At 36.0% G+C, this 15199-nt stretch overlaps 1 protein-coding gene across 4 annotated transcripts in view; it reads left to right on the top strand.

Annotated features, from left to right (window-relative positions):
• DOCK3 (dedicator of cytokinesis 3) overlaps positions 1 to 15199 on the top strand; it is a 597071-nt gene that overhangs the window by 90985 nt on the left and 490887 nt on the right. For all 4 annotated transcript variants that reach the window (XM_081794945.1, XM_081794946.1, XM_078443039.2 and 1 more), the window contains exon 2: positions 3685 to 3768. In XM_081794945.1, the coding sequence (XP_081651071.1) occupies positions 3685 to 3768 (84 nt within the window). The remainder of the gene's footprint in view (positions 1 to 3684; positions 3769 to 15199) is intronic.

Here is a 15199-nt window from a genome sequence, read left to right on the forward strand (position 1 = left end):
CTCATTGCGGTTTTGACGATGAGTGATGTTGACAATTTTTTCATGTGTCGGTTGGCCATCTGGAGGTCTTCTTTGGAGAAGTGTCTATTTATGTCTTTTGCCCATTTCTTCACTGGATTATTTGTTTTTTGGGTGTTGAGTCTGATGAGTTCTTTATAGATTTTGGATACTAACCCTTTATCTGATATGTCGTTTGCAAATATCTTCTCCCATTCTGTTGGTTGCCCTTTAGTTTTGCTGATTGTTTCCTTCACTGTGTAGAAGCTTTTTATTTTGATGAGATCCCAAAAGTTCATTTTTGCTTTTGTTTTCCCTTGCCTCCGGAGATGTGTTGAGTAAGAAGTTGCTGTGGCCAAGCTCAAAGAGGTTTTTGCCTGCTTTCTCCTCAGGGATTTTGATGGTTTCCTGTCTTACATTTAGGTTTTTCATCCATTTTGAGCTTATTTTTGTGTATGATGTAAGAAAGTGGTCCAGGTTCATTTTCCTGCATGTCGCTGTCCAGTTTTCTCAGCACCACTTCCTGAAGAGACTGTCTTTATTCCATTGGATATTTTTCCCTGCTTTGTCAAAGAGTAGTTGGCCGTATGTTTGTGGGTCCATTTCTGTTTTTTTTATTCTATTCAATTGATATGAGTGTCTGTTTCTTTGCTAGTACCATACTGTCTTGATGATTACAGCTTTGTAATACAGCTTGAAGTCTGGGATTGTGATGCCTCCAGCTTCGGTTTTCTTTTCAAGATTGCTTTCGTTATTCAGGATATTTTCTGGTTCCATACAAATTTTAGGATTGTTTGTTCTAGCTCTGTGAAGAATGCTGGTGTTATTTTGATAGGGATTGCATTGAGTATATGTAGATTGCTTTGGGTAGTAGCGACATTTTAACAATGTTTGTTCTTCTAATCCATGAGCATGGAATATTTTTCCATTTGCTTTGTGTCTTCTTCAGTTTCTTTCATAAGCTTTTTATAGTTTTCAGTGTATATTTTATCTTTTCTTATCTTGATGAATAGTTGGGTTGTTTCCAGTTTTGGGCTATTGTGAATAAAGTTGCTGTGAACATTCTTGTGGAAGTTATTTGTTTTGAGTCACTCTGGTGAGGGGTTTATCAATTTTTCTGCATCTTTTTTTTTTTTTTTTACTGAAGTATAGTTGATGCACATTGTTACATTAATTTTAGGTGAACAACATAGTGATTCAACAACTCTATAGGTTATGCTATGCTCATCACAAGTATAGTTACCATCTGTCACCATATAACATTATTATAGTAGCATTGATTAACATTCCCTATACGGTACCTTTCATCCCTGTGACGTTCATTCCATAAGTGAAACCTGTACCTTCCACTCTCCACCCATTTGCCCATTTCTTCAAATGCTGCCCCTCTGGCAACTACAAGTTAGTTCTGTGTATTAATGGGTCTTTTTCTGTGTTTTTTTGGTCTGTTTTGTTTTTAGATTCCACACATAAGTGAAATAATATGGTATTTTTCTTTTTCTTTCTAACTTACCTCACTTAGCATAATACCCTCTATGTCCATCCATATTGCTGTGAATGGCAAGGTTTCTTTCTTTTTTGTGAGTAATATTCCACTGTATATATACACACATATATATATGTATACCACATCTTCTTTATTCATCTACTTATAGACACTTAGGTTGCTTCCATATCTTGGCTATTGTAAATAATGCTACAATAAACATAGGGCTGTTTATATCTTTTTGAATTCGTGTTCTCATTTTCTTTGGGTAAATACTTAGTAGTGGAATTACCAGGTCATATGGCATTTCTGTTTTTAATTTTTTGAGGAGCCTCCATACTGTTTTCTGCAGTGTTTGTACCAATTTACATTCCCATCATGAGTGTTCCCTTTTCTCCACATTCTCACCAACACTTACTACTTTTTGTCTTTTTGATACTAGCGATTCAAAGAACTTACTTTATTTTTATTTTTTGTGAGCAAAATGTAGCTCTTTTTTGAATTCAGGAATAGAATTTAATGATTCATCACTTACATATAATACCCAGTGTTCACCATAACAAGTGCCCTCCTTAATAGCCATCACCCATTTAGCCCATCTCCCTCTGTCAACCCTTAGTTTTCTATCATGAAGAGTCTTTTGTAGTTTCATTCCCTCCCTCTCTTTTTTCCTCCTTCCCATATCTTCATCGGTTTTGTTTCCTAAATTCCCACATATGATTGAAATCGTATGGTTTTTGTTTTTCTCTGACTTGTTTCGCTAGACATAATACACTTTAGCTCCATCCACATCATTGCAAATGGCAAGATTTCATTCTTTTTGATGGCCGGGTAATATTTCCCACATCTTCTCTATCCATGTCGTTGCAAATAGCAAGATTTCATTTTTTATGGTTGAGTAATATTCCTGTTTGTGTGTGTGTGTGTGTGTGTGTGTGTGTGTGTGTGTGTGTGTATGTATTACATCTTCTTTATTCATCTGTGGATGGACAGTTGGGTTGCTTCCATATCTTGGCTATTGTAAATTATGATGCAATAAATATGGGATTCTGATTGGTATGACATATTTTTTCTGTTGTACATTTGCTTTTTATTTCATTAATTTCTGTTTATATTTTTATTATGAGTACTTTGTTTCTCAAAGTATATTCATATTTATTTGGTGATTCTGTTTTTCTCAATGTTTATTTTTGAGAGAGAGAGACAGAGCGCAAGTGGGGCAGGGGTAGAGAGAGAGGGAGACACAGAATCCGAAGCAGGCTTCAGGCTCTGAACTGTCAGCACAGAGCAGGGCTTGAACTCATGAACTGTGAGATCATGACTTGAGCCAAAGTCAGATACTTAACTGACTGAGCCACCCAGGTGTCCCTATTTAGTTATTCTCTGTAAAACTATCTGTTTTGGGGTGTCTGGGTGACTCAGTTAAGCATCTGACTCTTGATTTCATTCAGCTCAGGTTATGACCTCACAGTTGTGGGATCGAACCCCGTGTTGTGGTCGTGGGATCCACACCCAGTGTGGAGCCTGCTTGAGATTCTCTCTCTCCCTCTCCTCCTACTCCTCCCCTGTGCATACATGTGCTCTCTCTTTCTCAAAAAAAAAAAAAAAGCCTGTTATATTCGATCAGAAGCCTCCAGTGTTTATTTCTTCTTAAGTAATTGAAGTATATTTGCCCCAGAAGGACAGGTGAATGTAAGTCATGCTGATGGAGAGAGACACTCTGATTACAGAAGCATTTTCACACACATACACACACCACTGAGGAACAGTAATTTTGCTAAAATATATTTCGGTATTCTGAGCTACTTAATATTACTGTTCAAAATACAGATTAAGTTGAAAGGGGCTTAGAAATTTGAAAGATGAATTAGTGAAGAAGGGAGAGTATATATTTAAGAAAAGTTAGGGCTTAATTTCAGTGACATTGACCTTGTCTCAGTATTTAAAAATGCTAACAGATGGGGTGCCTGGGTGACTCAGACTTTAGCTCAGGTCATGATCTTGCAGTTCGTGAGTTTGAGCCCTACATCGAGCCCCATATTGGGCTCTCTGCTGTCAGTGTGGAGCCTGCTTCAGATCTTTTGTCTCCCTCTCTCTGCCCCTCCCCTGCTCACGTGCATTCTCTCTGGTTCTCTCAAAAATAAATAAACATTAAAAAATCTTTAAAATGCTAATTGATGTATTTGCCTTTGTTTTTCTAGTGATATGCAGCTTTCGAGGATCTGTCCCTCAAGGGTTGGTCTTAGAAATAGGAGAAACGGTCCAGATTTTTGAAAAATGTGAAGGTAAGTATGGATGTATACAGCACACAAATAGTGATACTTTTGGGTAGCATGATATATATTTATTTTGTGGTAATAGATTATCAGCAATCGTTTTGAAACCATAACCAACCACATTATGGTACATTGGGTAGCGTTAGATATATTTATTTTGTGGTAATAGATTATCAGCAATCGTTTTGAAACCATAACCAACCACATTATGGTACATTGTTATAAAATCCTTCCTGATCTATTTTTATATCATACCTTTATATCATAAAGGTATGAGCTATTTTGGCTCTAATAGCAACAATTAAATAACTAATTGTTAGCTCTCAGAATGTAATTTTTACATATTATGTCAAATGATTAATTTTGATTTTACAATCAAATAGATAATTTTCTACCCATACTTAGCTGCATTTGAATAGAATTGAATTGTAATTAGTTCATTTGTGTGTTTCTGTTTGATTGGCTGGACGTGATGATCAGTTATAATTAAAACAAGGCAGTAAATATGTGCTCAAATGAAGTTTGGCTTGACTATTAGCCTCTTCTGTGACATATGTGAGTATTTCTGCTGTAACATTTATGTATTATTGAAAATGTGACATTTTTCAAAATCATGTACTCCTATCAACAAGATATATGGTAAAAATAAAGTTAGGGAGAAATCACACAAAATCAGAGTATTGACAGAAACAATATGCTGGCAGTTTAGCAGGACTAGAAGCCATCTCAAATTATATAACAGAATGGAAATGTTCCTATGTGGGCATGGAGACGATGCACATGAAAATGGAGTTCTGATTCAGTTGCCTGCTGTTAAGATGGATATGGAAGTAAGTGTAACTCAGGAATCATGTAAATTTGAGAGTGCACTTTTCTGGAAAGGGAGCTCTAGTGCAGCACTCATTTAAAATTTTCTTAAAACAGAAATATAAATTAGTACCCCTCACGATAAAAACTCTTAGCAAAATAATAGAAGAAAATTTTCTTAAAAAAATTTTTTTTAATGTTTATTATTTTTGAGAGAGAGAGAGCGAGAGAGTGAGTGAGCAGGTGTGGGACAGAGAGACACAGGGACAGAATCTAAAGCAGGCTCCAGGCTCTGAGCTGTCAGCATAGAGCTTGACGTGGGGCTCGAACCCACGAACCGTGAGATCATAATCTGAGCCAAAGTCAGATACTTAACTGACTGAGCTACCCAGGCCCCCCTAGAAGGGAATTTTCTTAATCTGGTAAAAGATACCTACTAAAAAGCCATAGCAAATATCATTCGGTTGTAAAATATTGAAAGATTTCCCACTGAGATCTAAAAATAAGATAAGGAGACTTGCTATCATCATGTCATTTGAACATTGTACTGGCAGTACTAGCTAGTGTGGTAATAAGTACTAACTAGTGTGGTAATAAGAAAAATAAAATACATAAAGAATGGAAAGGTAAAATTGAAACTATCATTTGTATATGATATAATTGTGTATCCAGTAGATTCTATAAAAAAACTATAGGAATAAATAAGGGAACTTAAAAATATTATGGCTACAGTATCAATATTTTAAATATATATTATTTTCTATGTATTTGCAATTAAAAACTAGAAGATGAATTAAAGAAACAATACTATTTATATAGTATCACAAACAGTAAATGCCTAAAAGTAAATCTAATAAAAAATGATGAGCACTGGGTGTTGTATGGAAACCAATTTGACAATAAATTATATTTAATATAAAAAATAAAAAAATGAAAGATCTACATTAAAGACTATAAAATATTATTGATAAAAATTATTTTTATTTTTATTTTTGTTTATTTATTTATTTATTTTTTAATATATGAAATTTACTGTCAAATTGGTTTCCATACAACACCCAGTGCTCATCCCAAAAGGTGCCCTCCTCAATACCCATCACCCACTCTCCCCTCCCTCCCACCCCCCATCAACCCTCAGTTTGTTCTCAGTTTTTCAGAGTCTCTTATGCTTTGGCTCTCTCCCACTCTAACCTCTTTTTTTTTAAATTTTTTTCCTTCCCCTCCCCCATGGGTTTCTGTTAAGTTTCTCAGGATCCACATAAGAGTGAAACCATATGGTATCTGTCTTTCTCTGTATGGCTTATTTCACTTAGCATCACACTCTCCAGTGCCATCCACGTTGCTACAAAGGGCCATATTTCATTCTTTCTCATTGCCACATAGTACTCCATTGTGTATATAAACCACAATTTCTTTATCCATTCATCAGTTGATGGACATTTAGGCTCTTTCCATAATTTGGCTATTGTTGAGAGTGCTGCTATAAACATTGGGGTACAAGTGCCCCTATGCATCAGTACTCCTGTATCCCTTGGTTAAATTCCTAGCAGTGCTATTGCTGGGTCATAGGGTAGGTCTATTTTTAATTTTTTGAGGAACCTCCACACTGTTTTCCAGAGTGGCTGCACCAATTTGCATTCCCACCAACAGTGCAAGAGGGTTCCCATTTCTCCACATCCTCTCCAGCATCTATAGTCTCCTGATTTGTTCATTTTGGCCACTCTGACTGGCGTGAGGTGATACCTGAGTGTGGTTTTGATTTGTGTTTCCATGATGAGGAGCAACGTTGAGCATCTTTTCATGTGCCTGTTGGCCATCCGGATGTCTTCTTTAGAGAAGTGTCTATTCATGTTTTCTGCCCATTTCTTCACTGGGTTATTTGTTTTTCGGGTGTGGAGTTTGGTGAGCTCTTTATAGATTTTGTATACTAGTCCTTTGTCTGATATGTCATTTGCAGATACCTTTTCCCATTCCATTGGTTGCCTTTTAGTTTTGTTGGTTGTTTCCTTTGCTGTGCAGAAGCTTTTTATCTTCATAAGGTCCCAGTAGTTCATTTTTGCTTTTAATTCCCTTACCTTTGAAGCTGATTCTAACATTTATATGAAAATGCAGAAGGTTACAAATAGCCAAGATAATCATGAAGAAGGCAATAAACTGGAAATTTTATACTACCGGATATCAAGTTTTATTATAAATGAAGACATTGTGGTTTTGGGGTAAAGACAGAATAATGAAACAGAATAGGGAGTCCAGAGACAGACTATCATGTATATTGTCCAGTGATATATGAAAAAGGTGATAATTGCAGCACATTGGGGGAAATGATGTCCTTTACTAGAGGTGATACTGGGCCACCTGGAATAAAAAAATGATAGCCTATTCAATAAATGGTATCGTGTCAATATTGAAAGCAATGAATCTTGATCTGTACCTCATACCATTTGCGCTATATACAATTCCAGATGGAAGGTAGACCTAAATATGAAATGCAAAACCATAATGTACTTTGAAGAAAGTAGAGGCAAATATTCTTCTTGGCCTTTGGGTAGACAGACAATGATTTTTGATAAGGATCCAAAAGCACTAAGCATAAAGGAAAAGATTGGTAAGTTGTACTTTATTCAAATGAAGATCTGTTGTTCAGAAGACATCATTAAGGAGAGAAAAAAGGCAGGTTAGAGAGTGAGAGAGATGTTTGACAAGACTTGTATTTGAGTATATAAGGAACTACTACAAATCAAAATTAAGACATTCCAATAGAAAAATGAGCAGAAGGCTTGACTAGGCTTGGCTCTTCACAAAACAGATAACTCCAGTTCATAAACATATGGAAAGGTGTTTAATTTCAGTCAGCAGGTAAATACAAATTAAAACCACAGTGAGATACAACAGTACAGCCACTGGAATGACTAAAATCTAAAACACTGGCAATACCAAGTGCTGGTAAGGGTATAAAACAACTGTTAACTTTCATACACTGCTGGTGGGAGAGGAAAAGGGATAACCAGTTTGGAAAAGTATTTGGCACTATTTACTAAAGTTGAATCAACACATACTGATGATGTAGCAAATCTCTTTGTAGGTATATATCCAAGAGCAAAATACATGTATAAGATGTTAGTAATTGCTTTATTCATAATTGCTGCAAAGTAGGAAAAAACCATATGTTCATCAACAGTAGAATGAGTAAATAAATTGTGGTATATTGCTTCCAATGAATGTGATATGGAACGGAAAATGATATATTGTTACTACATACAACAATACGGATGAATATCACAGATACATTCTTGACAGAAGTCAGATGTAAAAGTTTATGTTATGGTTCTGTGCTCATAAAGTACAGAACCAGGTAAAACCAATAGCTGGTGATATTTGTCAGAATAGTGGTTAGAAAACCACTCCTATCTCGCTTCTTTTTCTGAGAGTATATCTATGATATTGTTGTGTGTAGTAACAATCCATTTTCCTTTCTGTATCACATTCAACTTAAGGGTGTGTGTATGTGTCAAATGACTGGAAGAGACAGGAGTGACATTTGGGATGCTGATAACATTTTACTTATCTGAGTGGTGGACATACAGTTGTATATTCTTTGAAAGTTTACTTAGTTGTAGACTAATGATTTGTACACTTATGAATGTTACATATCAATAAAAAATTTACTTTAAAAAATAAAAGGACTTGGAAAAAATTTTTATAAAAGTTAAAAAATGTAACAACATGGAGGCATCTAAAAAAATGTGCTGAACGAAAGAGCCAGATATGAAAGTTCACATTCTATATGATTCCACTTATATGAACCTCAAGAACAAGGAACACTACAAATCTGTGGTGATAGAAGACAGAATAGTGATTTCCTGGGAGAGTATTTTTTTTTTTTTTTTATTTTTTGATATATGAAATTTACTGTCAAATTGGTTTCCATACAACACCCAGTGCTCATCCCAAAAGGTGCCCTCCTCAATACCCATCACCCACCCTGCCCTCCCTCCCACCCCCCATCAACCCTCAGTTTGTTCTCAGTTTTTAACAGTCTCTAATGCTTTGGCTCTCTCCCACTCTAACCTCTTTTTTTTTTTCCTTCCCCTCCCCCATGGGTTTCTGTTATGTTTCTCAGGATCCACATAAGAGTGAAACCATATGGTATCTGTCTTTCTCTGTATGGCTTATTTCACTTAGCATCACACTCTCCAGTTCCATCCATGTTGCTACAAAAGGCCATATTTCATTTTTTCTCATTGCCACGTAGTATTCCATTGTGTATATAAACCACAATTTCTTTATCCATTCATCAGTTGATGGACATTTAGGCTCTTTCCATAATTTGGCTATTGTTGAGAGTGCCGCTATAAACATTGGGGTACAGGTGCCCCTATGCATCAGTACTCCTGTATCCCTTGGATAAATTCCTAGCAGTGCTATTGCTGGGTCATAGGGTAGGTCTATTTTTAATTTTCTGAGGAACCTCCACACTGCTTTCCAGAGCGGCTGCACCAATTTGCATTCCCACCAACAGTGCAAGAGGGTTCCTGTTTCTCCACATCCTCTCCAGCATCTATAGTCTCCTGATTTGTTCATTTTGGCCACTCTGACTGGCGTGAGGTGGTATCTGAGTGTGGTTTTGATTTGTATTTCCCTGATAAGGAGCGACGTTGAACATCTTTTCATGTGCCTGTTGGCCATCCGGATGTCTTCTTTAGAGAAGTGTCTATTCATGTTTTCTGCCCATTTCTTCACTGGGTTATTTGTTTTTCGGGTGTGGAGTTTGATGAGCTCTTTATAGATTTTGGATACTAGCCCTTTGTCCGATGTGTCATTTGCAAATATCTTTTCCCATTCCGTTGGTTGCCTTTTAGTTTTGTTAGTTGTTTCCTTTGCTGTGCAGAAGCTTTTTATCTTCATAAGGTCCCAGTAATTCACTTTTGCTTTTAATTCCCTTGCCTTTGGGGATGTGCCGAGTAAGAGATTGCTACGGCTGAGGTCAGAGAGGTCTTTTCCTGCTTTCTCCTCTAAGGTTTTGATGGTTTCCTGTCTCACATTCAGGTCCTTTATCCATTTTGAGTTTATTTTTGTGAATGGTGTGAGAAAGTGGTCTAGTTTCAACCTTCTGCATGTTGCTGTCCAGTTCTCCCAGCACCATTTGTTAAAGAGACTGTCTTTTTTCCATTGGATGTTCTTTCCTGCTTTGTCAAAGATGAGTTGGCCATACGTTTGTGGGTCTAGTTCTGGGGTTTCTATTCTATTCCATTGGTCTATGTGTCTGTTTTTATGCCAATACCATGCTGTCTTGATGATGACAGCTTTGTAGTAGAGGCTAAAGTCTGGGATTGTGATGCCTCCCACACAATTGAAGATGCCTCCTGCTTCTTCAAAATTACTTTGGCTATTCGGGGCCTTTTGTGGTTCCATATGAATTTTAGGATTGCTTGTTCTAGTTTCGAGAAGAATGCTGGTGCAATTTTGATTGGGATTGCATTGAATGTGTAGATAGCTTTGGGTAGTATTGACATTTTGACAATATTTATTCTTCCAATCCATGAGCAGGGAATGTCTTTCCATTTCTTTATATCTTCTTCAATTACCTGCATAAGCTTTCTATAGTTTTCAGCATACAGATCTGTTACATCTTTGGTTAGATTTATTCCTAGGTATTTTATGCTTCTTGGTGCAATTGTGAATGGGATCAGTTTCTTCATTTGTCTTTCTGTTGCTTCATTGTTAGTGTATAAGAATGCAACTGATTTCTGCACATTGATTTTGTATCCTGCAACTTTGCTGAATTCATGTATCAGTTCTAGCAGACTTTTGGTGGAGTCTATCGGATTTTCCATGTATAATATCATGTCATCTGCAAAAAGCGAAAGCTTGACTTCATCTTTGCCAATTTTGATGCCTTTGATTTCCTTTTGTTGTCTGATTGCTGATGCTAGAACTTTTTCCTGGGAGAGTATTGACTGGAAAGAGGCATGAAGGAACTTTCAGGGTGATTGAAAATTTCTGTCTTGATGAAATATGGGTTACATGGGTGTTACATTTGCCAAAGCTTATAGAATGGTACATTCACAATGTGCATTTCACTGTGTGTAAATTATGCATCAATGAAATGGATTTTTGCTAAAAAAGGACAAAAGTCAAATTACAGACTGGAAAAACTTTTTTGGTGATGTAACTGGCAAAGATAAATAGAATATAAAAGAACTCATAAACCAGTGAAAACAAATAACAGATGAGTAGAAAAATGAAGAAAAATATGACCAGGGATTTCACAGCAGTCTTGTCAGCAGTCAAGGAATAGCAAGTTACAATCAGGATGATGAACAATTCCATACTCATTAGAAGACTAAAATGTCTCACATATTGAGTTGTTGGCACAGTTGTTTCAGTGGGCATGCTTATACGTATAAACTGGGGATATCTTGTGATGGTATATGTGAATATCCTGTGATTTAGCAGTTTAACTTCTAAGTTTATACCTCAAAGAAGTGTTTTTAAGGTAGCCTAATAAAATCATAAGTGGGTTACAAATTCTATTTAGTGCTCACTATCAGCATTAATAAAAAATAGATTAAAGTGTCGAGTATATTGCTGTATCAGTTATTATCCAATTACAGTAATAATTTGAATAGGGAATATTTAATATAAATGTTAACTAGTAAAAAGTGGCTATTTACTGAAAGGGGTAAAAAACATTCAAAGGGATATAGAAATAACAAAAGCAGGAGTCAGCAATTACCTCAGCAACTGAGGTAGAGCCAGTAAGCAAGAAACTAGGAATTTAGAAGAATACTCCCTTGCCTCAAGGCAAAGATTCAGATCCTTTTGGAAAGGTCATGGCTGTCATAGGAACAAGTAGCCTGTCAGTGGGGAAGAAACTTTCCAGAGGGCATGGATTGGAACTCATCTATAGGAATAATCTGCTGGGTAGCAGAAAAACTTACGGAATGACATGAGTGAGCCAGAGCTGTCCATAGGTGTAGCTCCTCAGACTTGCCAGAGCCTAAGAGCCATAGCTTGTCTGTGGAGGTGACTGAGGTAAGCACCACTGGGCCTCCAACATGCCAGTCACCTGGCTAGGCTGCTTACAATAAAACAACAGTGCACCAGAACCAGGAAGGGAAGCTCTCCTTTCTGCTCTGGCCTTGCATTGTCCCATTAGTACCCTCTATTGACAAAGCCTAATGCTGGACGTTTTGACAAAGAAGAAATGGTGATATGTCTATATTAGTCTGGGTTTTCCAGAGAAACAGAACCAGTAGGAGATATGTGTATATTATATTATACACACGTACATATGTGTGTATATATATATGTGTGTGTTGTATATATATGTATACATATACATATATATACATATACACGTATGTACATATATACATGTACACATATACATACATATACACATATATACATATACCCATGTACATATATATGTATATATATTACAAGGAATTGGTTTGCATGGTAATGGAGGTTAACAAGTCTCAGCATCTTTAATTGGCAAGCTAGAGAACCAAGAGAACCAATGTTCTAGTCATAGTCAGAAGGCCTGAGAACCAGGAGAACTGATGGTGTTAAGTTCCAGTCTGATTCCAAGCCTGAATGCAGAAGACCAGAGTCCTAGCTTGAAAACAGGCAGAGAAAGTGAAATCTCTCTTACTCCATCTATTTTTTTGTATTCAGGCCTTCAGTAAATTGGATGAGGCCTGCCCACATTGGGGAAGACAATATGCTTTACTCAGTTTGCTAATAAAAAATGTCACAGTATGATCCAGAAATGCTCTTACAGACACACCCAGAATAATATTTAACCAAGTATCTGGGCACTCGGGTGGCCCAGATAGTTGATACATAGGATTAAACATCATAGGGTTCACTTCCAGGATTAAAAAGCAGGTTAGAGAAAGGTAGATTTGGTGCAGGGGTAGTCAGTTGGTATCTGGCTCAATTGCATGTAACATCATTAAATTTTTTTTCCTTGAGATTTGCTTCAATTTTATGTGTATGGGATTGTGATATAAAATATATTTCTAAATCTGGGCCATGGTAAAAAATATTTGAATGTATTGATCTGGAGAAACTTCTATATATGTTCACATAAAGACACCTACAGCATTGTGTGTAGTAGTAAAAAATAGATAACATCCTAAATGTCTACCAACAAGAGAAGGTTAGAGAAATAAATTACGGGATATAACATACATCATGGTGATTATAGTTAATAATACTGTATTATATACTTGAAAGTTGCTAAGGGTAGATCTCAAATGTCACCATAAAAAAGAAATGGTAATTATGTGACTTGATGGAAGTGTCAGCTTGCTTTTATAGTTGTAATAATTTTGCAGTATGTAAGTGTATCAAATCAACATGTTGTATACCTTAAATTTACACAATGCTGTATGTCAATTATAGCTCAATAAAGCTGGAAAAATTTTAAAAATAAAAGCAATAAAATAAATTAATAAAACAACATGAAAAATAACACACTTATATTTCTTTTTCTTATTTTTTTCTATTTTATTCTTATGTATTCACTCTGTAGTGGAACATAAGACTTTAGTTCAGTTATTCTTTCCTATCCCAAAGATATATAAACATGCTTCTTACATTCTTCCAATATACTTATCATCCTTGTTAAATTAGTATTTTTTTATTACTGTAATTAATTCATGGCTGATCTATATAGCATATTGTCATTATATCTTGTATTACCGTTTCGTTCATCTAGAATTAATATTTGACATATATATTTAAAAATATATATTTATATATTTTATATATACATGTATCACCTTTGCTTTACCCATTCATCTACTGATGGACACTTACGTTGTTTCTGTGTTTTGACTATTGTGAATAATGCTGCAGTGAACTTGGGAATACAGGTATCTAGTTTTAAGTTTTTCAGCAACTTCCATACTGTTTTCCTTAGTGGCTGTACCAATTTACATTCCCATCAACAGTGCACCAGGGTTCCTTTTTCTCTACACCCTTGTGAGCATTTGTTATCTCTTGTCTTTTTGATGGTACCCATCCTAAGAGGTGTGAGGTGATATCTCTTTGTGGTTTTGATTTGAAATTTTGATTTAGAAATTGTTTTGTGACAGCAGTCAGGGGACCTCAGACTATTACTTGATTTTGGTTGTTAGTTAATGTTATTTTCCCTGTCATAAATAATATCAGAATCTAATTGTTTAAAGAGCCAATTCAGGTGGGTACTCTGTCTTCATCACATCCCCTCTAAGCAAGAATTACATTTAAATTCACTTGCTGGGCTCATGCTTGTAAATGAAAGTACGTAAAAAAAAATCTCTAGTTTCATTATCGAGACAGTGTTTGCTGCTTATAACATATGCTTTATGCTTGAAGATTCATGCCAATTATCCAGATTGTGTCTGTTTCCTGATTTGTTGTCTGTATAGCTCTCTGAAGACATCGTATTCATGCCCTGTTTTATTATCTAGATTCATGATCCATAGCCTGATTTGACTTTGAGTCTCCTGCTGTAGATTTCTCACTCAGTTCCAGTTTCCAGTTTACCTTGAACATTTCTATCCCCTTCCTCATTATCTTAGTCTGATTTGCCTTAGGTGCCTATTCCTGTGCTGTCCTTAGCCCTAAAATTGATGCTTTCTTTTCTTTTCCCTTTTTTAAAAAGTTTATTTATTTATTTTGAGAGAGAAAAAGAGAGTGTAATTGGGGGAGGGTAGAGAGAGAAGGAGACAGAGAGAATCCCAAGCAGGCTCTGCATTGTCAGTGCAGAGTGCAATGTGGGGCTAGAACTACTGAACCAAAACAAACTGTGACCTGAGTTGAAATCAAGAGTTGGTTAGGTTTATTCGTAGGAATTTTATGGTTCTTGGTACAGTTGTGAATGGGATAAATTTCTTTATTTCTCTTTCTGTTGCTTCATTATTAGTGTATAAAAATGCAACCTATTTCTGTATATTAATTTTGTACCCTGCAACTTTGGTGAATTCACGTATCAGTTCTAGCAGACTTTTGGTGGAATATGTCGGGTTTTCCATGTAAAGTATCATGTTGTCTGTGAAAAGTGAAAGTTTGACTTCATCTTTGACAGTTTTGATGCCTTTTATTATATTTTGTTGTCTGATTGCTGATGCTAGGACTTACAATACTATGTTAAATAACAGTGGTGAGAGTGGACATCCCTGTCGTGTTCCTGATCTCAGGGGGAAAGCTGTCAGTTATTCCCCATTGAGGATATTAGCTGTGGGCCTTTCATAAATGGCCTCTATGATGTTTAAGTATGTTCCTTCTATCCTGACTTCCTTGAGGGTTTTCATCAAGACAGGATGCTGTATTTTGTCAAATGCTTTCTCTGCATGTATTGACAGGACCATATGGTTCTTATCTTTTATTTAAAAGATCTGTATGCTGAAAACTGTAGAAAGCTTATGAAGGAAATTGAAGAAGATACAAAGAAATGGAAAAACATTCCATGCTCATGGATTGGAAGAATAAATATTGTTAAAATGTCAATACTCCCCAAAGCAATTTACACACTCAATGTAATACCAAGCAAAATTGCACCAGCATTCTTCTCAAAGCTAGACCAAACAATCCTAAAATTCGTATGGAACCACAAAAGACCCCGAATAGCCAAAGT

Source organism: Panthera onca, chromosome A2, assembly GCF_046562875.1.
Source record: "Panthera onca isolate mPanOnc1 chromosome A2, mPanOnc1 haplotype 2, whole genome shotgun sequence".
NCBI lineage: Eukaryota > Metazoa > Chordata > Mammalia > Carnivora > Felidae > Panthera > Panthera onca.